The sequence below is a fragment of the Hipposideros armiger genome, unplaced genomic scaffold (genome assembly GCF_001890085.2).
Source record: "Hipposideros armiger isolate ML-2016 unplaced genomic scaffold, ASM189008v1 scaffold_6, whole genome shotgun sequence".
Lineage (NCBI taxonomy): Eukaryota > Metazoa > Chordata > Mammalia > Chiroptera > Hipposideridae > Hipposideros > Hipposideros armiger.
In genome coordinates, this window is record NW_017731356.1 from 3,987,157 (window position 1) to 4,011,095 (window position 23,939).

General features: G+C 39.5%; 1 protein-coding gene and 1 long non-coding RNA gene across 5 annotated transcripts in view; one reads left to right on the forward strand and one right to left on the reverse strand.

Annotated features, from left to right (window-relative positions):
* The window catches only part of LOC109385643 (uncharacterized), a 22,225-nt gene extending 12,263 nt beyond the window's left edge, over positions 1 to 9,962 (reverse strand). The window contains exons 1-2 of the long non-coding RNA XR_002124659.1: positions 9,836 to 9,962; positions 622 to 697 (exon numbers count right to left, since the gene is read on the reverse strand). This is a non-coding gene — a long non-coding RNA (uncharacterized LOC109385643). The remainder of the gene's footprint in view (positions 1 to 621; positions 698 to 9,835) is intronic.
* A 372-nt stretch (positions 9,963 to 10,334) lies between these two features.
* Positions 10,335 to 23,939, forward strand: part of SUCO (SUN domain containing ossification factor) — a 73,246-nt gene continuing 59,641 nt past the window's right edge. For 2 of the 4 annotated variants that reach the window (XM_019648069.1, XM_019648078.1), the window contains exon 1: positions 10,455 to 10,719. Coding sequence is in view for 2 of the 4 variants with exons in the window: in XM_019648086.1 (XP_019503631.1) it covers positions 10,658 to 10,719 (62 nt within the window). In the remaining 2 variants the exon portion in view is untranslated. Of the gene's footprint in view, positions 10,720 to 23,939 lie in introns of all 4 variants that reach the window. The other 2 variants (XM_019648086.1, XM_019648091.1) reach the window with 2 other exon arrangements.

Genomic DNA, 23,939 nt, shown 5'->3' on the forward strand with positions numbered 1-23,939 from the left:
TATATATATATATATATATATATATATATATACACAGCCATCCTCATGTCAAACTTATGCTCATTAATAATTCATGTGATTTTGAGATGAAAGAACTGTGAAATAAACTTTGAAAGTATTCAAGAGGAAATCATCCTTGCTTCCTTCCCATATTTTCCTTCCTTTCCACAAATATTTAGTATCTGACACATGTGTATTTGGTGCTGTATGGACTAGAAAGATTAAAATACTGGTCCCTGCCTTGAGATTGCTTTCAATCTAGTTAGAAAGATAAGGCATAATGGAAAAGACTTTGTAATTATACAGACATTCAAAGATAAATACATAAAATGTCATGAAGCAATATGTGATTATATAGCAAATAAGTGTTGGTGATGAGTGCTATGATTTTGGGGTAGACATCTCCTCCGTGGGGTAGGTGGTCCTAGAGGGCTTCCCAGAGGAAAGACAGCCCCAGCTGGGCAGAAAAGAAAAGCACAGGATCCTTCGGATGGAAGGAACTACGCTAAGCAGTGAAGTACAAGACTGTAGGCGGGATTAACATGTGTCAATCATGTGATCTCAATGATGTTTAAAAATCAGATGCTTAAGGAAAGACAAGAGATACAGAAAAAATATTACCTGTGATTGACTTTGAGCAATGGGATCATTGTTTCCTTGGTATTTGTCTGTAGTTTCCAAATGAACTATCATGAGCCTTTAAAACATAAAAAAAATCATGCGTCAATGTCCTATTGACCTTTTGCTCCAAATCTTTCTGGCAAGAATACAGGCTTCTTTTCCCTGGCTGATGCTTTTAACAGACCATTAGATGGTTTTTCTCACAGACATGTGAAGGCAATGTCCATGATTAATACTTTGGTAACAGGTAGCCTTTGTGTTCTGTTCCTTTGATCAAATTAGCCATTGTCCCAGTTATCGTCTGTGGAATAAAATTATGGTGCTTATGGGTTCTGTGGATCAGGGGAAAGACAGGGCACCGGGGGCATGATGTGTCTTTGCTCCACTAGGTCTGGGTCCTCAGCTGGAAGATTAAGAGGCTTGGATGCTGGCTGTTGACTGGACTCTCAGCTGAGGCCATGGGCCAGAAACCCTCCATGTGACGTCTCCACGTTCCCTGTGCTTCCTTCTAATATGATGGTTGTGTTCTAAGGATGACTGTCCAAGAGAGAGAGAGAGAGAGCCAGGGAAAATGCTTATCTCCTTTTCTGACTTAGACTTGGAAAGCACACGGCCTAATTTTGCCACAATCTGTTTATCAAGGCAGGCACACCCCTCCCTTTCCCCGTTTCCAGGGGAGGAGACACAGAGCATGCCTTTTGGTGGGGTCGTGACAAGGTTCCAGGAAAACATGTGGCACTGGACACATTTCTGCGACTCTTTTTGGAAAAGACGATCTATCACAACCATTGTCACACTTTCTCCTGCCGTGAAGTCAGTTGCCCCACTTACTGCTGAAAAGGCCAGCGGAGCCATAGGCTGTCAGGCCCAGAGCACTTTTCAATGGCCCATGGCAAGGATTTGCTGCGAGTTGCTTTCCCCCTAGAGAAAGAAAGGTCCCACCTTCCTCGTTGAAATGGCTCAGTTTATAGCCGGGGAGCTGCTGTTTGTTTTATGAATATTCTGACCAAAACCAGAAGCTCTGCTGAGAGGCTCCATGTCTCACTGAAGTTTACATTCCGGGTTATATTTATAAATATAGACATAAAGCCATTACTTGGGTGTGAAAGGACAAAGTTGTCAACAGCGGGATCCTGGAAAAAGGGCAGAGGAAGAAGGAAGGAGAGTAAAATGGGGAGAAAGAACTGGTGTGAGGCGCTCTCCTAATATCGTCCATCCATCGTTGCCAACCAGTGGCCGTCTTGGTTGATGGTCGTTGGATCTTGGTAGGAGAAGGGAGCATAATGATCTCCAAGCAAGAACACAACATAACGGCTGTGCCAACGTAATTATTGTCAGCTTTCTGCTGTGTCAATAATACACAGTTTGATTTATTTCAACTCAAAAAATATATATATATATTTTGCACCTATAATATGTCTATTCTAGGTCTGTGAGAAGCATAGATGAAATGAAAAATGAGACTGACCTCTGGGAGTTTACTTAGAGCAAGGGAGTCACGTACGTATTTCACTTTTTCACTCTCAAATGAGAGTAGCAGTTGTCAGTTAGCCAGAGTGGTGGCACAATTTCCACACTGAGCGAAATTATAAAATAGAAATGATGGTTACCAAGTTCCCTGCAGCCGCACTTTTAATACAGTACAATCAGTACAATGGAGTTTTTTGTTTGTTTGTTTGTTTTAAGTCTTATGAAAATGTCTTAGAACAGTGTTTCAAAATTTACCTGCCACTAAAAGCCACCTATTAAGTAAGTACAGGTTTCAGGACCCTTCTTGTGGAGATTTTGTGGTTCTAGGGCAGGCTTAGGAAATTATACTTTTACAGAGGATTCTATCAGAAGGAAAATTGGGGAAATGGAGAGTTAGGAGAAATCGCAATTGACCCAACAGGAGTGAGAACCCAAAGAGCTGCTCGTGCGAGTAAAAAAAGAAAAAACAGAAGCACGGCTAACTAGGTGCTTTGAGTGCTTATCACAGAAGGACCGAATCTACACTGGCCATGTTGCTGATAAATACAAATGAAAAATAATTCAAAATACTCTGTCCATCTATCAAGATATTTCCAGCAAATGTGAGCCTCTGACTGAAAAGTAGACATAGTTCATTGCAATTGTGCAGATAAATTCATTCACATTAAATTTTTTGGCCTATACGTAGATTCTGAACAAAGGTAAAATAAAATTTTAAAAAACATGCAATGTTTAAAATATACCAAAATTATTTCAAAGGTCATCTAAGGATTCCAAATTTCAACTATAGTAATCAAAAATCCCTCTCTCCTCCATTCCTATTCTTTAACAATGAGCTTTTTTTGCCTTTCAAACTTCTTAAGTAGACATTTTCTTTTCAATTTTATCTTGGAAGGTGGGACGGTAACTAATGACAGTTCCAATAAAGACCAATAATGGCCAAACATTTCTAGTAAGTCAGACTTTTGTGTTGTGTCTCGCAAGTACTATGATGAGACACTATTGCTTAGTTGTAATTTTGTTTTTAGTGTTAGTTTTAATTTTAAATGAAAGAACGCATCAAAATTCTCTAAGTTTGTGTATAGAAGATCCTCAACAAATTGAATGAAATATCCCACCCTGTGAATCATGGGTACTTGTATCATCACCATTATCATCCTCCTAGTCAGGCTTGACTGAATGGCTCCTATGTGCCAAGGAGAATGCCAAGTGTTGTTGGGGGCACAGAGATGAAATAAGACACTTCTGTCCTCCCAGTGAGATCAAGTTATAATTCACGCGACCGAAGTTCCCAAATTGGGGAGACTGCAAAGGAAGGTTATTTCTGCCAGAGGAAAAGGAGAAAGTGACTTTTGAGCTGGCCTGCAAAAAGTTACTATAACAACGCTACGTTCTCAACAGCTTCTCAGCCTTCCCCACAAGCATTGCCGTTACTCTTCATGAATTATTTGGTGATGTGGAATGATTAATGTTTCATGCTTTCCTATGGAACAGACTTTCCCAATGAGTTCAGCTACATTGTCCGAGTCGTTTCAGTGTAACGAACTGAAAGTTGCAAGGACACGATAGAGCACAAGGACACTGCAGAGGCTCTTCAATACTAGTTTACCTTGAAAATCATTTCATGCGGATCTTTGAAAGATTTACAGGCTAACGCACTTTAATACCACATTCTCTCCTGTGTAACACGGAGAGGAGAAATTACTTGATCCATATAATAATCCTTACAATTCAGGCCCCAAACCGGGATAATGACTGAGTAACTGAGGCAAAGTAACTTTCTCTCAATTATTTAGGTAATTGCTTCACTTTATAGAGCCATTAGAAAGATGGTTTTAAAATAGACATAAATAACAGGGAGGGAGAAAATTTCAGGCAAGGGAAAAAATTACATCTTAGACACGAAATAGGTAGTTTTGAATGCAGGAGTAGCAAGGAGAGTTTTAGTACTACGCTCATATTCTGAAAGAGAAAAATGATTTTTATGAAAATGTCCATTATCCCCATATCTCCACTTTTTATTATCTCTTTGCCTTCTCTTCAGATTTTCAAGTCCAGCGACGGAATGACACAATTGCAAAATCTATACATCGCCGCAGATAGTGTCCTTTGTTCCATATATTCAGTATAGATGATGAATGGGAAAGGGAAAAATATCAAAACACTAAAAATCTGAACTTATTTGCCACAAATCAGAAACATCACAATAAAACATCTCCATTATATAAAATTCAAAGTTATATATGCACAGAAGAATCAAATAGTTCTAACAAAGTTATGAAAAGTAGGAGTTGCCTAGTGCCCTTCTATTTCTCCCTGTTCCAAAAATCACCTCCTTTCACGTCTTATAATCAATTATTTTGATGTTTACCTCCATATTTTAAATAGTGTGTGTTGTTATTCTTTGTTTTTGCTTTCCCCAGTTTTAGGTACTATTGATTGATTGTCTGCTATGGAGGCTGAGGACTTTTCCCTGTTGGTTATTTTTATCCAGTGTGCTGGGCATTTCGACTAGGGCACTTTCAATTTCAAAACTCTCAATTTTAGGAAAATGTCTTGCAAATTGTTTGTTTCCTCATGCTGTCCTCTCTCTTCTCCTCCCACTATAGGTATACTGGACCCCCCTAGGTTAGCCCTTTGTCTTTCTGTCTACTTTCTGGATGATTTCTTCAATATCATCTTCCAATTTTTTACTGTTTTCATTTCTGCCTTTACAGCTTTACAAGAGATCTTTTGTTGTTCTTATCAACAGGTTTCTTTTTTGTAGTATCCTGCTCCTACTTTAGGGTGGCAATATCTGGCAAAAAAAAAAAGTTAGAATGTCTTTTCTTTGTTTTCTTCTCCCTGCATCGCCTGTTTCTTCTACTCCAAGTTGTTTATTTTCCCTGTTAGTTTTAGCCTGTATCTTCCATGTCAGAGCATTTTTTTAATGCCTGGTAATCATTAGTGGGACACTAAAAAACTGATTAGATATCCCGAGTGCATGGTGGGACTTGATTATGACCCTTCTCGTAGGGTGAACTGGGAAATCTCAGGTTTCAGAATCTTTTTGGTCTTTCCTTTTGGGATAATTAAATTCCCAAGAGAAGACTCTTTCAATCTCCTGCCTGGAGAATGAGAGCCTGGCAGTCAGTGCAGGAAGACGGTTTGGGTCTCAGCATCAATTATGTGTTCATACTCCCTTCAAATTGCTATTATAAAAATTTTAACCATATAGGAAAGCTGAAGGAATAGTACAATGGCTATTTGTATACCCTCCATCTTGATTCAACAATAAACATTTGGCCATATTTTTTCTTATGCTTTCTCTCCTGTTGTTTCATGGGATTTTGTAAGTAAAGGTAATTGCATGTGTTCAGTTGTATTCTCTGTACCCAGTTTAATTATCTTGAACTCACTTTGATCACTTTGTACTTGGACCACATTTTGTTCTTTTAATTTTCTTGAATGCTTTGCTTCAAAGAAGATAGTATCTCTAATGCTTACTCCTTAAAGTCATCCATCCCATGACCTAAAGTGAAACATTTTATATAAGTATTATAAATGTATGATATGTATCTGTTTATTTTATTTGACTAGAGCCCGCCATCACTGTTTTTGTCAAACATAGAATACCAAATAAGTGTCAGGCAAACCAAAATTAGAAAGCATATGATTAGATTTGGAGTCATGAAATAGAAAAAAATTTTAAAGGGAAATCTTTTATGATTTGCAGTATAAACAGAACTGAACAAGGCAACACTGCAGTTGGTGATTCTTCTCTGTCAAGGGGCTGAGTTCTCAAGCTGTCCCAGGAAAGCAGTTGATTTTCTCATCTCCCTCTGAGTTCTGTCTTTACCTCTGGAAGTGGCTACATTATCAGTGCTCCGTTAAGGAATCTGGCAAAAATAGTTTAGGCTCTCTTCAGATAGGGAATAACTAAATAAAACAGGTCTATGCTATTCTATGCATATATTTACACACACGCAAAGCAGCAGCAGCAAATGGAGCAGGACCAAATAGGAAGAAAGCTGTTTATACTGTATTTAACATTTTAAGTGCAAATCGCCACATTCACCCTTCTTTCCATCCGGGTTAGTCCCTTTTATTGTCTATTAGTCTTTTCTCAATTCTCTGACCTTTCTTTCACTGATTTCCAGGGAGCTTTTGTCCTAACTGCCTTTTTACTCTGAAGCATCTAATATCATTGAGCCTCAACTGTTTCTAAGACACATTGTATCTCAGCATTTTATAATATTGAAAGGGGCGGATAACTTTTTAACTAATTCAAATATGTAAAGCTTGCTCACCCAATATCACCAACTTGATTTAGACAAATATTTCTTCTCGGGGGCTTCTTAAATATGATTTATCTAGGAGATAAAGGACACAGGCTTGTTTTCAGAGAGCTGCCTGTTCTTTTTCAATATCAGCAAACAGAGTATCTGATCATTATCAGGGCAGGGACTTGAATTGTCCAGAGTTTCTGTATAGTTAACCTTTTAGGAATGTGAAAACTCATGTTCCTCATGTAGTTGAGTCCTTTGTGGTGTCCTGAGTAATCAGTGCAGTATAGATTTCATTGAATTGGGAGATTCTGTTATAGCCGAGTTTCTCAGGTTTGGCCTTTTTGACTTTTCAGGCCAAATAACTTTTTGGTTTGGAGGGCTGTCTTGTGTGTTTTAGGATTGTAGCGTCCCTGACCTCTACCCACTAGACAGACTACTACCTCAGCTGTGACAACCAAATGTCACCTGACAGTGCCATTTTTTTTTTCTGCAAGGGGAAATATTGTCCCTGGTTGAGAACCACTGCAGTATAGGCGGGAGATGGTAGATGGTGGTTACTTAGGCAGGGCCTTAAAGATTATATGCATGTTTTGATTTTTCTACACTCTTTCTTGCCATTCTTTGGCAGATGTTATACTTTTTAGTATGATGGCATTTATCTATATTAAATTTATTTTATATAACCCTTGTTTTTATTATATTTATCTATCGAGTTACAAGATAACATTTCCCCATTATATTTAACTATCATGTAGAGAAACATCTACCGCTTTTTCAAAGGCCAGCTCCATGGAACTTTTCTTTTTCTTACTATCTGAAGTCTTAAGGGAGAAACAACACAAATAGAAAGTCAGGTAAAGAAGTTAATTTATGGGGAAGATGAGTTCTATTTTATGCAGGTAAAATTTGAAGTGATGGTAGAATATCTAAGTATTATGTCTAGAAACTACTTGAAGAGATGCTGAGATATAGACCTGGGAGTCAACAATATAGTTGAGAACTGAAATTATGAAGTATGTAAGAGAAAAATGAAAAAGCTTAAAGGACTGAAGATTAAACTTTAACATGAAACTGATAGGGTAGGTAGGTAGGTAGAAATGAGCAGAAGGAGAGACCCAGCCCCGGTTAGAAAGCCCCTTGCTGCAGCTCCTACTTGGGTCAAGACCCCTCCCTGGCAGCTGCCCAGCAGAATTCCAGGCTCACACATACCTCTAAATCAAAGAAATGCATTATTAAAAGCCAGCAAAGGCAGGAAGACATCCTATTTGTCAGGACCATCAATACCTTACTAGCCCAGCAGGATTCCAGGTTTACACATGCCCCCTAAGGGATGTGTTTACACATGCTCCTAAATCACAGGGGTGTGTTTACACATGCCCCTAAATCAAAGAAATGCATTGTTTAGTGCCAGAGAGGGGAGGACTAGGCGCCTCGTGGGGGGTGGGGGGAGAAAGAGAGATAAGAGAAGGGAGAGGGGCAGGTAATTCTACCCATTGAGATAAAAACCTTCGTACATGTAAAGCGAGGCTGCTTCCCTCTCTTGGGTCAGCCAGCTCCATGTCTCAGAGTGTACTCGTTTTCACTAATAAATTTCTGGCTGTTTTATGCTGCACAAACTCTGTCTCTTGACTGAATTCTTTCTTTAAGAAGACGAAGAACCGAGGTACCACATCATTCCCGGTAACAAAACTATGAAAGTGAAACTGGCCAAAGAGAAAAGGGTTATTTATCGACAGAAATAGTGAAAGTTAATGATTAAATGATAATTAGGTGAATGGCAACTCTACAACAGGGGTATCAATAAAACCTCAACTGTTGGAAAAAGGAAGAAAGAGAAAGAAAAGAAAAAGAGAGAAAAGAAAAGAAAAATTCTACCTACTAGCTGTATGTCTCAAGAGATCATTGTAGGGACTTTGGTGGGAAAACAATGGGTAGGTTTGTGGGTTTGGATAAGAAGGATAGGAGATGGAAGAGACACTTGATAACTTGCTAGGCTTGAGCTAAGCATGTGTTCTAACAGGACTTCTTGGGTTGTAATCTACTGAAGACCAACTGAGGACCACCTGTTCCCTATCCTGACTAGCCTAGTTCCTGGAGTGAAAGGAAAAGGGTTCCCAACATGGTAAAGAATGTCAAATTATCCCCATCCTTCTGTTGCCCATCTCTTTAAAATAAAAAAAACTTGCATATTAATCATGTGATACTGTTTGTGGGCAAGATAGATGCTTGCCTACTGCAATGAGAAGTAGAGATGAAAGGATTTAATTGTTATATACTAAGTGGCATTAACAGGTCATTGGAACCATTACCTGATTATTGCCAGAAAATTAGTTTAGGCTGAATGCCTCGAAAAACAAATCATCCTTTGTAGAATTTTTCTAATAGTCAGTTAACTTATATCAAGAATTTTAGAATGGGTCAAATCATTCAGTTCCCCAGGAATTGTATTCCTGGGAATACAATTAACAACCAAGTCAACTTAGAAGGTTGATAAGGAAATTACATGGCTCACAATTAGGCGTTAGATGGGCATTTTACTAAGGTGTTTTTTTTTTCTTTTTCTTACAGCCACATGGGCAATAAGTGGCCCATGCTTTAATGACACCTGTTTCAAATATTGTTTACACTAAACATTATGTCATATTCCATGGCACAGACAATTGGAGCTCCCAGTCCTCCATTTGTCTGGCTGCTTTCTAAGGAAGATAGTCTGAGTCACCGGACAGCCAAGACCGAAAGGGAAACACCACTGAGTTAGTTGTTTCATATTTCTTATCTAATAAAAGAAATATCCCTCGGTAGCAACTCACTTCTCCCTTAGTGTCAGAGTGTGAAATGAATATATCACTTGAGACAGATGAAGGAACACATTAGGTCAAAAACCAAATTCTTCTTTTCCCCTGAGCAGAAGCTAGGGCCTCCTCCTCTATCCTCTGTACCATCCAAGGGAAGAGAACTATGTCAAGAAGCGCTTGGGAAGAAAAGCGGTGAAGCATTTTGGAGTTGCAGGCAGAGTGTCCCTAAACTAGCTTCTGAGAGATCTTTAATGGCCTCAAGTGGCATAAAAATCTGGGAGGGCACACTGATCCTTACTCAAGATTGAGAGGCGGTCACTCTTTTACCCCGGACCGTAGCAATAGGTGTGTGTACGCGACAGCCTTCCCCGCTTTCGGTGCACCCCGAGAGTTGGAGCTCCCCAGCGGAGGCCGTAGTTTCCCCTTCCCGAACCATCGCCGCACACCCAAAGCAAGAATGCAGCAGAATAGAGATCAACCGAGCCGCCCGCAACAGAAGAACCTGGCGGGCGACACAATTCTCCCGGAGGCGGAGCAGAAGCCTCAGACTTTCCACCCTATAACCAATCAGGTAAGAGGGAATCTTGGCACATTCCTTTCCATCTACCAATCAGCACTTAGCTCGATGGGCCCGGCCCAAAAACGCCTTTTAAATTTTATTAGTATAGATTTTTTTCCCACCTTCGTTCTAGGGCCATCCCACGAACTATGCCCAAAGAGGAAAACTGAGTGTAACAATTCCAAAGCTGGTCAGTCCTGCGGTGAGAAGCGAAACCGTACACTGTCTCCATCAACTCCGTGATTCTATTAGGAGGGACGGGGAAAGGGGAAAAGGAGGGTTCCGGAAGGCAAACTACAACTCCCAAGGGGCCTTGCGCGCAGCCGGCGCGTCCTGGGCGAGGGGGCGGGCCATTGTGAGGAAGAAGGCAGAACATCACCGGGCTCCTCCTCTAGGACTTCCTGAACGTGGGCCACTGACTGGGCGGGACTTGAGGTGGGCGGGCCGGAGACGTCGGAGGGGGCGTGGCCCGCGCGAGGGCTGGTGGGGGTGTGAGGGCCGCCGGACGTGGGTGACGCGGCTCCTTCCAGCTCAGCGGTGTGTGAGGTGTCGCGGCCCCGTCGGCGATTGGCTGCTGGGAGGCGAGTACGCCGCGGCCGTTGGTCGCCGGAGGCACGGAGCGAGAGCCGGGGCGGGCGGGGGGGATATGGGACGGCAGTGGCGGCGGCGGCGGCTGGAGGAGGCGGGCGCGGAAGAGCCGGCGGCCGCGGCAGCAGCGGCAGTCCCCGGAGTCCTGTGAAGCGCCCCTGTCGGCGCCGCCGTGGGCCCCTTGGAGAGGGCAGCCGGCACGCGAGCCGCTGAGGAGCCGCTTCCCCGGCGCCGCCGCCTGGAGGACGCCCGCGCCCATCCTCGCGCTCCTGCTCCGGCTCCTCCATCTTGGCCTCGGCAGTGGCGGCTGCCGGGAGGATGTGCCGCCTTCTGGCCGGGGGAAGAAGGAGGAGAAGATGAAGAAGTACCGGCGGGCCTTGGCCCTGGTCTCCTGCCTCTTTCTGTGCTCGCTGGTCTGGTGAGTCGCTCGGCCGCACGGGGCTTTCCAGTGAGGGGAGGCGGGGAAGGGGGAGCAGCCCGGGGCACACCCCCAGATCATCTCGACTTTTAGGGCGAGTGTCCCCAAGGTCCCCAGGAAAGCGGTTACTTAGCGACTCTCCCGCTGACCGGCCTGGCAGCGCTCTGTGCGGAGATTTTCATGGTGCCTTTTGGATTTTTCGGAGACTTGAAGTGGGAGAGAAGCGGGCCTGGGTGGAAGGGGCCACCTGAGCGCCTTTGTGCTCAGCTCCCCTGCCCCTTGGAGACGGCGGGGTGTTTCGGGGGTGCTCAGGGGGGTGCTAGGTACGTCGCTCGGGCTCCCTGCCGGCCAGCCACTTGCTTTCACAAGCCGGTAAGGTCATAAAAGCACGTCGGATGTGAGACGTTCCCGACGTGCGGTTTTTAAAAACGTGGGTTGTCCCGAGCGGGGACAGGAACGTACAAGCTGTAGTTCTGGCCATTTCTCGCAGCCTTTGGCCTGCAGGGCACCCGGGGCTGCTGTTCCTGGGAACTTTTTTTTTTTTTTTTGGGGGGGGGTGTCGTTATGAAGCACTTTAAAAGGGGTTGGTGATGGGAAGCCGTTGGCTTGGAAGAAAGTGACTCAGGTGTAGCGTGTACAGTACTTCTGGCGGTGTGGCTTGGGTACTGTCCCTTCGTCACGGGAGGATCCGTCCTGGGGTTTGAAGGCGAGAAGAAGTGCTTTGTCTCTTAAAGTTTATGGAGTTTTCCAGTTAATTTCCCTACACATCGGGAGGTTTTGGGGGAAGCAAAGAGAGCTCGTCCAAGGATTGCTATCGCTGTGCTTGGAAAAGACGTTCTTCCCCCTCTTGGGGAATTTCTTCAGAGATGTGTGGCATTTGCTGACTTAAAAGGTGCTTCTTCAAAGGGATTCGCTGTTTATTAAAATCCAGATAAACTCAGCTTCTTCGTTAGCTTATTTCTGCAAAACACGGACAGTAATTTGTGTGTGTGGGGGGGGCGCGGAGGGGGGAGTAACTAATGGATTACAAAGACAGTGAAGTCGTAGAGTTGTTGCTCACATAAGAGTACCTAAATAAGAGGAAAAGAAAACACTTACCTGGATGAGGAGTTTTGAGTGGAAGGTTGGTAGAAGTTTTAGAGAACAAGAAATTTGGCCTCTTGCCTTCCATTCCAAAACCTTTTAATAAGACCAGTGTCACCCCCATCCGCCCCCTTTACTTGTTTGCGTCACGTTGAGTACCAAGAAGTGCATGTAGGAGATGCGTTCACTTAGCCCATTTTAAATTTAAATTTGTCAATGAGATTACCAAAACCGTGTATTCGTTTCTACCTCGTTCTGGGGGCTGCTTAGTTGTTTGTAGATTATGTGGCTTTTCTTCCCTCTTTCTTTTTGAATTTGCCCATCTTTATTTAGTCCATGTTATTCTTCATCAGCACTTCCTGAAATGACTGATAGGGCATTTTTCATTCAAGTTTAAAATACTCCAGTATCCCTGTTTTTTTTGTTTTTTTTTTAAATTGAATTATACTTGACATATAACATTGTGTAAACTTAAGGTATACAACATGTAGATTCGATACACTTATAAATTGTAATGTGATCGCCATTGTAGTATAGTTAGTGCCTCTATAATGTCACCTGATTATCTTTTTTTGTGGTGGGAATAAAGATCTAACGCACTAAACTATGTATTAGAGCTCTAGGACTTATTCATCTACTAGTTGCAAGTTTGTACCCTTAAACATGACTTAAAAACAATTGGATGGTGGAGATGAAATTAAGTATTACAATGTGGTTCTTAAAATCATTTGTGGATTCAGATTAACCATGCTTCTGTTACTTTGTTAATTTCTGGCTTTTTGCTTAAGCTAACCTCAATATGGTTTCTCAACTTAACAGCAATAGTGAGAAGATTATGACCCGTTAGGGAAAAAAGTCAGCGAGTCTGGTATTGCAAATACTACTAATAAAGTTTTGTAAAGTTGTATAGTGAAAAATGGATGTTGAGGGTTTAAGTAAAGAGTGAAAAGTTTAATAAACTAGCTTAAGAACATTTGGGTTAGTGTATTTCGAGATTTGTTTGGACTGCCGAATTTAGAGACATTTTAATTATTTACTGAAGCCATTAAAGGGCATTAAATTAGGATATTTAGGTTTGAGATTTTTTTGAAAGGTGATGAGATTGGGGAAGAGGACTGGTGCATGGTAGTGTCTGGCAAAGTGTGTGTTGTGTCTTTTGAGACACTTCTTCCTTGGGAAATTACAATATTGAAATTCTAGCACTGACTCAACTGGAGGTCTGTCTTTTACTCTACAGCCTGGTTGGTCCTTGTGTTGTTTCCCAGCATCTCCATTCCCCTTGAACCAGTACAGGTACTTACAGCCATGGTAGGGTTAGACAAAAGTTTTGCAGAAGAGTTGGTAAGCTCCTCTTAGTAGCCATTTTTATCATCTTTGTAATTCATTAATTGTCCCGAAATTTTGTGTATTATTTTGTTAGTTTATGAATGTTATATGTTCATACTACAATACTCTAGTTTCTAAGCCCCCCCTCCTTCTATTAATAATACCAAATTTTGTGATGACCTTATTTATACTGTCATACCTTTAGAGATCTTGAGTATGTCTCCCCTCTCCTTTTGTCTTTCCTGCCTAGAGTCCTGACCTTAGATTACTTCTACAGAAAACCAGTCCTATCCATCTTATTATTCATTCCGGTTACTATATTTTACTTTTGCATACTTTTTGTAATTTTTTATCAAGTAATACAGAGTATTTCAGGTATAAATGTAGTATAGCTGTAGCACAGAATGATATGATAGCAGATATTTATTGTCAACTGTCTCTTTGTCAAGTCTGGGTTGTGTACTTGACACATTTTAGCACCTTTAATCTTCACAACAACCCTATGACAGAAGTATTATTTTAACCTCATTTTGAATTTTGTAATTAAGGATGTAGAGAAGTAACTTGGCTAAGGTTAAAGAACTATTAAATTTTGGAGCTTGAATTTGAACTTAGGCAGCTTGGTCCGTGGTAGAGGATGCTGACTGTTGGGATACTTTGACAAGGCCTGTATGTGGCTCCATCACTGACTAGATATGTATCCTTGGACATGTTATGTAATTTCTTTGAATCTTAATTCTTACATCCTAAAAGTGGGAAGACTGATTCATGCACGCCTCACAGAGTTCTTAGGAGGATGAAATGAGATGACACTTAAGGCAGGTCTTTGTAAAACAGTAAGGGTATATTATCTATATATTTCATCATAAAATCATTCAATAAAGATCTTTTTCTCATACATATTATGTAATATGTTGTTTTGGGCATTGAAAACCTGAAAATACGGTGACCAACTTCTGGTTTTAGCAGTGAGATTATAGGATTGATCTGGGCAGATCCCAGCAGTGAGATTCCGTGTCCCAGGAATTCCCTGTATTAGTTTCCTATTGCTGCTGTGACAAGTTACCAAAAATTTAATGGCTTAAAACAGCACCCATTTATTATTTTGTAGTTGTGGGGGTCAGAAGTCCAAAATAAGTCTTAACTGGGCTAACGTCAAGGTGTCAACAGGACTGGTTCCTTCTTGAGGCTCTGAGGGGAAGAATCTGCTTCTTAACTTTTTCAGCTTTTAGGGGCTTCCTTTGTTCTGTGGCTCCTTCCTCACGGCAGCCCAACATCATCTCACTTCAGTCCTCACACTGCTAATGACTGGCCCTCCTGCTTCCTTTTACCAGGACTCCTGAGATGATATTGAGCCCACCAGGACAATCCAGGATCCTCTCCCCATCTCAAGATCCTTCCTTTAATCACATCTGCAAAGACCTTTTTACTATGTAAAGTAACATATTTAGGGATTAGGACTGGACATCTCTGGGGGGCCATTATACAGCCTAATATACCCCCTCAGTCCTGGCAAACTGGGAAAATGGATGTCACCAGAAAGAGGAAAAAGACTTGGTCTGTGCCTTAAGCAGTGGATATTCAGAATTTCCTGAGTATGTGCACCAATCAGTAAAACCTTGTGCATGCACCTTTAATACGTGCTTAATTGTTTGTTACATACATGTGCCAATATGATATTAGTATATATTGGGTTTTTGGAAAAGTTATGATGCATTTTTGCAACGAAAAACAGAAAAAATATGTCATGACTTTTTTGACAACCCAATATAATAAATTATACAAATGAGATGTTTAAGAAAGATGAGAAAAAAAAAAAGAGCAATCTTAATACTTTCTGTTAATGGTACCTTTTTGCTCTCAAAAAAGTAGTAATTTTTGGTGAGAGACTGACTAGATTATTTTGCATCACTGTGTGGATAAAGAATTGCTTGTAGTGGTTACGAGTCTTAGCCCTGCCATTTTCTTGTTGGCTTGTGCAGGATCCTGGTGGATAAAACAAAGTGGCTGCTTTCATGGAGCCAACTGTGATTAAGAGAATACATTCTAGGGTCTAAAATTATGAATCTGAAATAAATTTCAAAGAGAGAAGAAAAGTTGAATTTTTGAAACTGGGGCAGCTGGGAGAATTGGAAGTTTTCCAAAAGAAATGGAAGAGTTGTGAAGAATTTGAACGGAGAAGGAGCTGTTAGTTCAGGTGAAGAGAATATCCAATTGGAGACATTATATAGGCACTGAAAAATGTAGACTTCAGTGCAGATAAGATTTGGGCAGGAGTTGCCCTCATAGATGGGATTGTTTTTGAAACAGAATGTTTGACTGAACAGGGAGCTTCTGCATATACTTAGACTAAAGAAAGCTGCCTAGAAGAGTAAAGCTCATACGTGAAGGAGGAAACTGGTTTGAAGTGAAAGATGGAAAAAGGTTTAAAGAGGTAATTTGAATGGTCAGCAATATAAAATGTCTCAGATAAGGCTGAAAAGCCTGAAAACTGAGAAAAGGGCCTTGTTTTCAAAAGGGGGGAAGTGATTGATAAGCTTTGGGGAGTGAAAAGGGGGCATTTTCGAGAGCTGGTCGGTGTGCATTCTCACTCACACATTTGTTTGCAGCCAGAAGAGATAGAAGAGGATGTATGCTTCAACCCATTCTGCACAGTGCCACTGAATTTATCGTACTAACACACAACTTTGATTATGTCGGCCCCTTATTAAAACATCTTTCAGAGGCTCCCCTTTTGCCTGAAGGGTAAAAATTTAAACCCTCATGTTAAAGGCCTGAAGTCTGGCCCAAACCTACTTTTGTAGCTTTCTTTTCCATTGTTCCTTAGATAGGCTTTCTGTTGTAGCCTGGTAGTTATTTATTTGGGGACTACCTTTGTAGTTTCAAATTGAAAATTAAGGTAGCAAAGGTATTGTGACTTGAGTTTTATAGGCTAAGTACACCTTATGCAATTTCTTAAAATATATCATTACCAAGTAAGTTTAGTATATAATTAATTCCAGCAGCTTTGAGGACAAATTGTATTGGCTGAATTCTAATGGTAAATTAAGATGTTAAAACAGAACATTCCATGTTGTTTATTAAGTGCTTCCCCATGTTGGATCTATGAACTTAAGAGCATAGGCCAGTTTAATGAAACAGCCCTCTAATAGATTTTGATATATGGAATATTTAAGCTAAGAGAACCCAAGACCAATCCTACATCAAAGTGAAGGTTAAAGATCAGAGCTTCAGAAATTTAAAGATTCGATTAGAAGCAAACACTAGGATATAGAGTTTTCTTCAGCTAAGCTCTACAGTTCCATGTGATTTGATTGTGATTACCGAGGCAGCCAAATAGAATAAAAACTGGGAGGAGAAAGGGGCATGGTGTGACCTACCTACCAGCAGATAGACCCAGCGGAATAGAAGCAACCTCAAAAGAGCCCCCAAGCTGATAATATATTAAGAAGAATATCTGTCTTTTAATGCATTGTGATCGAAAGAAAGGGTGCTTGTTAAGCAAAGGCACTGGAGGCCCATTGATCTTCTGTTCTGGTTTCATTACCAGTTTTTGACCAAAGTTGCTTTCGTATGATTTATCCATTTCCCACAAGTCTTTCAGTACTTCATAAAATTTCTGTTAATTTTTTTCAAATTTCCAGGCAGTAATTAAAAAACAAAACAAAACAAAAACCACCCCGTAATTTTCACTGTATTTTCCCACCTCCATGTTTCATGTAGTTATCTTTCCTGGAATGTCTTTTTTTTTTTTTTGGAGGGGGGACATGGGCAGGGCATTACTTAACCACACTGCCCTAATTCAGTGACTGGCACTATGTTTCTATACTAGGGATTGGATTCATACTTACGTTGAAGAAGCAATTCTTCATTGCCCAGTTCAGTTCTTTCTTTTACCATGAAGTCTCTGATTACTGGGCTGTCTCTTTTCTAAGGTGTTGTCAAAAGCTGTTCCAATCCAGTGAAAGGAAGAGCTCAGTAGATCACTGAGGACAGGGCACTAAGTTCTCTGCCCTAAATGTGCTCATTGTTGTGTGAGAAACAGAAATATAAATGGTTCATTTTAGTTCTGAGTTGTAGTGAGTGCTCAGATAGAGACATGCCGAGGGCTGTGGGAATTTAGAGGAGGATCACCAAACCCCAGCTTGTGGAAATCAGGAAAGTGTCCCAGTTCCTAACTAGTTCCTGCCCCCAGAAAAAAGAATAAGCGTTTGGATGGTGAGGAGTGGAAGCAGGGCAGGATGTTGTTGGAAGAGGGAACAGTGTGAGCCAGAGACAGCATTTGCAAGTGTGAGACAGCATGATATGTGTCCAAGGAACACACAAGCAGTTCTGTACACTGAGGCATAAAGTGGAAGGCAGGGCGTAGCAGGAATTACAAAGCTCAAGACTTAGGCAATAGAAGAATGTTACAGATTTTAACTACCATTCAGGGAAGCTTGAATTTTGTCATGTGGAGGCTATAGAAGGTCTTAAGTGGGGGAATGGCATCTTGATAATTTAGTATTAGATTTTTGGCAATGGTGTGAAAGATTGAATTGCAGGGGTAACAAGCTAGGGATTAGGGGTTGCTCTAGGTAAGAGATAAGAAATAAAGGCTCAAGCTAAGGCAGTCATAACAGGGATGGAGAAATGGATTCCATAAATTAAAGGCGGACGAGGGTGAAAGAGGAGTGAGTCCATGCCCTAGCAAGTACACTCACTGCAAAGCTGCATCTTTATCACTTGTTGCCGCTGTCTAAATCATGCATAAAACGTTGCTCCTCCTTTGTGATAGTTCTTATATGTTTATGTTACACTCTAACTACCCTTGACCAATATCATCGGTTCTTGGGTGAATGGATCAGTCAGTGTTTTCTCACGTTTTCGTTCATCTGTTGACCTGAGAATATTAAATACAAAATACAGCAGTACAGAAAGATCGTAGGCTTTGGAAAGAGCTGGTTCTAGGTTTGCAGTCATAAGTTGAGTGGGCAAGTGTACTTCTGAGGTTTGGTTTCTGTATTTGTAAAAATTGGATTAATACTTTAATATAAAGGTCTTGGCAAATTATAAAAAATGACTTTTCTTCTAGAGATATCAGTTGCTTAGGATGGGTTGCTCATACTTAGTTGATGTCACATTCTGCATGGGTCCCCTTTTTTGCTCTACTTTACATCATTATTTTATTTTCTATCTTTAGTTTCACTCCTAGGTACCCCTATTTTAGGCATTTACCCTAGAGTGTATTTGATGTGTTTTTTCAGTCAACATTTGTGTATTTATTTAGATGTGTTTCTTCCAAAATAGTATTGTTTGTGTTTTAAAATGTACATAATTGGTATAATGCTATTAATCTTATTCTTTTTCCTACTTTTTTCCACTTAACAATTTTTTTTACTTGCTTTAGTTGCTAGAATCATCATTAAAATGAATTCTAGCAGTTAATGATGTTGCGGATGCCTTCAGGAAGGCCTGATGTCATTCACTCATTTTGTAGGTATTTATTGAGCACTTTGTGTGTAGGCTGCTTTTAAAGAGACCTTGTGCCAACAAATGCATTTGCGAGTATTGTGTTCCAGTCGCCTGTCTTTTGCTATCCCAATACTATAGTCTAATTAGAGTGGTTTTGCAGTAAATTTAATTATCTAGCAAGGTGAACCACATGCCTCTGCTTTTTTGGTTTATGTAGTTATTCTTGGACCCATTTTTTTGTTGTTGTTTTTGTATATAGTATTTAGAACAATGGGATCCTTCAGGTATCTTGATAGGAGTTACATTTGAGTGATGAATTACTTTGGAGAGAATTACTGTCTTTACATTGCTGTCACCAGCATTCCATCTGTGAACATACTAGGTCTTCATTTAGTTATCTCTTCATTTTATGATCATTACTAGAGTTCTAAATCATTGTGTATTATTTAGATTAATTTCTAAATTATTTTATAATTTTTTTTATTGCTAGTATATTTTCTATTTGTTATTACTGGGGAGGAAAATATTGACTTTTTTGTTTCTTAATGTTTTTAAATTGAGATAATTTACATACAATGAAGTGCATGTGTGTTAACTACATATAGTCAGATCAGTTTTGACAAATGCGCACATCTGTGTAACCCATACTTCATCAACATATAGGACATGTCCATCACCCCAGAATGTTATCTCATGTCCCTTTCTAGCGAATCCCCCAAAGCACAATCAGCGATTTGATGTCTAACACCATGATTAGTTTTGCTAATTCTGGAAGTTCATATAAATGGAAATCAGGCAGTGTTTATTCTTGCGTTTGAGTTCTTTCAGGGCAGTGTTTCCAAGATTCATTCATGTTGTTTCATTCATCAGTAATCTGTTCCTTTTTTTTTGTGAGTAGTAGTACATTGTATGAATATACTCCAGTTTGTTTATTCTCCTGTTGTTGAACATCTGGGCTGCTTCCAGTTTTTGCCTATTAGGAGTGAAAGCTACTGGGGATATTTTTGTACAAGGCTTTTTGTGGACTTAGTTTTCAGTTTTCTTGAGAAGTACCTTACAGTGGAATTGCAAGTGCCGAAACAGATGGATACTCCTTCTGGATGTATCACCCGGAGAAAGACATGGCATCGCTTATGAAGGATTCCGGCCAGGAATACATAACCTGGATCTGATCATGATGAAATATCAGATAAGCCTCAACTCACAATCATACTATTTAAAAATGAAAGGACTGTGTTCCTTAAAAATGTCAGTGCCACGTAAGATAAAAGCCAAGAACTATTTCAGGTTAAAGGAGGCTAAAGACACATGACAATGCTGGGCAAAATCTTAGACTCAATTCTGTACTTGGGGTGGGGGATGGGGATGCTGTAAGGATTAATTGGATCAATTGACAGAGTTGCATATGGATGATAAAGTATTGTGTCAGTGGAACATTTACTGAAGTTGATAATTAACTGTAGCATGGTTATGTAAGAGAATATCCTTATTCTGTGGAAATACATACTATGATATTTAGAGATAAATCACATGGCGAAGGGGACAGAGGGAGGCTGAGCGAGTGTGTATGCAGTGAGCATATGGAAAATGATGGAACCAATGGGTAAGATGTTAATAGGTTGATATGGTAAAGTGTGAATGTACTATACTGGCAGTTCTTCTGAAAGTTTGAAATTATTTCCAAATAAAAAGTGGGGAAAAAAACTAGGTGGGATTTCCCCCTTCTTTATGTGAGGTCTTGATTAATCCACTCAAATTCTTCGGAATTTGAAGATTTAGTGTATGGACAGTATTTGGGAAATATTCCATGTGTGCTTGAAAAGAATGTTTAATTTGTATTTGTTATAAAGTTCTGTATATTTGATCAAGCTTGTTTCTTATATATAAATTTCATGTTTCCTTAGGTTTTGTCCATCTATTTTGTAAGAGGTAATTAAAATAGGGACCCATAAGGGCCGGCCGAGTGGCTCAGTTGGTTAAGAGCTCACTCAAGAGTGCGAGCTCTGAGCAACAGGGTCGCTGGTTCAGTTCCTGGCCTGAGCTGAGCTGCCACTGAGCTGCCAACAGGTGGCAAGATGGCTCAGCTAAAAAAAAATAATAATAATACAATAATAAAATAAAATAAAATAGGGAGCCATAATTTTTGGTTATTTCTTCCCACCTTTAGCTTTGTCAATAGTTGTTTTACATAGTTTTGAAGTGATTTTGTTAGGTGCATATATATTTATAATCATTATGTCTTTTACCAGTAGATAATAATTTCTCTCTTAGAGACATTAATGTTTTTCAATTACATCCAATTTTGTCTAATTAAAATTGCTACTTTGTTTTTTTATGTTTTGTCAATATATCTTTACTTAAATTTTTAATGAGTTGAAAATTATACCTAACATTTTCTAACAAGGCTCTGTATGTAACATATTATCTGGTACCTGTTGGCTAGTCTTGAGTGCTTTATGTAGTTTCTTCTATATAACTCAGAGGGAAACAACTTTAACTCATTTGAAAGTTTGACAGACTCCAATTTAGTTTTGCCTCCATCCCCACAATTAGTAGGCTTGGTTCATTTGCATATTAACATATTCTTTATTGCATATTAATGTGTCCCAGATTTATTATTGCATTGTTTTGTTAGATTTCTTTGATAAAATTAGAAAAAGTAATTGTTAAAGATAGCTAGTGCAGTATTTCTCTGCTCGACAGCTGTAAAATGCTACCATTCTAAGGCCATTGGTATCATTAAAACATGGTGTTTCCTCAATTATTTTAGATTAGAGAGTGCTTTCTCCCTTCTTAATGAAGTCTTCCTTGGCACTCAACTTAATTCAGTTGCTATATCTAGAAAATTTTTCCTGAGTCCTTCTCTTGTTACCTTTGATAGGAACTGATTGATACCTCTTCTACCCTAACACATAAACATTAACCATTATTTTAGAAACATATAGTTGTCACACACCCTTTAAAACATCAGGATGTCTGGTAATATTAGATTGTAGGTTTCCACTACAAGAAAAACTTCAGTTACTACACATTCAAGTTGAAAACTTTGCTTCAAAAAAAAAAAATGATTTCTAAAATGAAAGCAGTCAGGTTTAAGAGAAGATTAAAATTTCTAAAGTATGCCTTTTGAACCTAGGCATGCATTTTATTCAGTGTCATTTGGATGCAGGCATTCATTCCTTCTGTACCTGTAGGGTTTTTTTTGTTTGTTTTGTTTTTTAATCTAGACGCCATTAAGACTATATATGAAAGAAGTTTTATAGACATTAATAGGCAAATGAATATTTCTCATTAAAATAGATGAATACATATGTAGTCTATTAATATACATTAAGCATATGTCTTGGAGAGTATTTTTAAACTAAGACATTCTATAGTTTCACTTATAAATACTTCAGTGAAAGTGAACACATTTTTTAAGGCATCTGTATGGAGATATTTTCATGTACAGGGTACCAACCTAACAACCCACTGATTTAAATTCTTTAGTATAATTCTGTTTATGTCGAGGCCAGAACCTAACATTTAACAACATAATCCAGTAAATTGCCCTAGAAACCATGTGCAAATAAGATAGAAGTCTCTAAAATATGTTATTTTTAATTGTTCAATGTTGTGGAAGTTATAGGATAGGGTAAAATTTGAGTGTCAAGGACATTTTATAATTGTTTTATATCTGATCAGCAGTGGGTAGAGGGTGAAAGAATAGATTAGGGATAGTTCAAAAGTAATAATTAACTTGAAGCACTTTTCATCAGTTTGTTATTCTCACTGGACCATGTTCACAGACAAAAGCACCTATTTTTATTCCTTCTCTTAGAATCTAAAATATTTTTTTGTTATAATAAGAATTTTAATGACTTACATTGTGTGTTTACTATATGCTGTCCAGATTTCTCATTGACTCCTTAAAACATTCCCATGAAATAGGTAATATTATCTTGAAGAAAATAGGCACAGGTAAATAAATACTTGTTTAATGAACCTGCCCTAGATGGTACAGGCTATGCAAGTCTAGTCCTTATTTTTTTAACCATCGCTCTACACCAGTTAGCCAATTGTCGTGGTTGAATGTATCTTCTCATATCATCCACCTCTGCAAATCCTTGCCATACGCCTGCATTATTGTGACTCCTGAAGGAATGGAAAGACTTTCACTACTATATCCCTTTTATGAAGTTTTATCTTTTTTCCTCCATTAATTCTGAGTAGCAAATTCAACATCATTGGTCGTGGCTTGAAACCTCTTGCCTGTAAATTGTAGTAGTAATTGTAATTTTACACCATAACATCGTGTTCTGATGTGGTAACTCATTTGCTTATATTTGTTTTGAAGCACTTCTTCAGGAAACATTTAAATAAAAGAAGATCAATGAAAGATAGCCATGCTCACACTAGGCATGTTCTTTCTTGAAATGCTACTCCAGCTTAAATTTCATTTTTTTACTTTCCGAATCTCATCAGACCCTAATAATTATTTTCCATAGACCAGAGTTGTTGATGTTTAAAAGTCTTCAGGAAGTTATATGACGATTTCTGCTCCTGGATAAAATTTTAATACTACTGGGTTGTCGGAAAAGTCATGACGCATTTTTGCAACAGGTGGCGCTAGTTCATTTTTGGAAGTACTAGAGTCAGCTGACAGTTGTAGCTTCATTCTAAAAAAAAAAAATTTGAGTGATTTGGTTGAGTTTTGGAGCTATTTTAACAAGTTGAAGATGGAAAAGCAAACTGCATTTTCGCCATATTTTACTGTTTTACTTCCGTAAAGGGAAGAATGCGCATCAAGCTTGTGAAAAGTTGCGTAAAGTTTACAGTGTTCTATAAGAACATCAGTGCCAACGATGGTTCACGAAATTACATGCTGGTGATTTTTATATCAACGACACTCCTTGGTAAGGGAGTCCCACTGAGGTTGATGACGACAAAATAAAGGCATTGATCGAGTCAAACCCACCTTGCACAACACAAGAGATTGCAGGAACATTGAACATCCATCATTCATGTGTTCACGACCATCTGAAGAATCTGGGATACGTAAGCAAGCTCGAAATTTGGGTTCCGCATGAACTCAAAGAAGTTCATTTGACGGCGCGTATAAACATCTGCGATATGCTTATTAAACATGAGGAAAACGATCCTTTTTTGAAGCGACTGATAACTGGTGATGAGAAGTGGATTGTTTACAACAATGTGGTGCACAAATGGTCTTGGTCCTGACGTGATGATTTGCCTCAAATGACATTGAAAGCAGACATTCATTAGAGGAAGGTTATGCTCAGTGTGGTGGGATTTTAAAGGTGTCGTGTTTTTCGAGCTCCTACCAAGGAACCAAACAATCAATTCGAATGTGTACT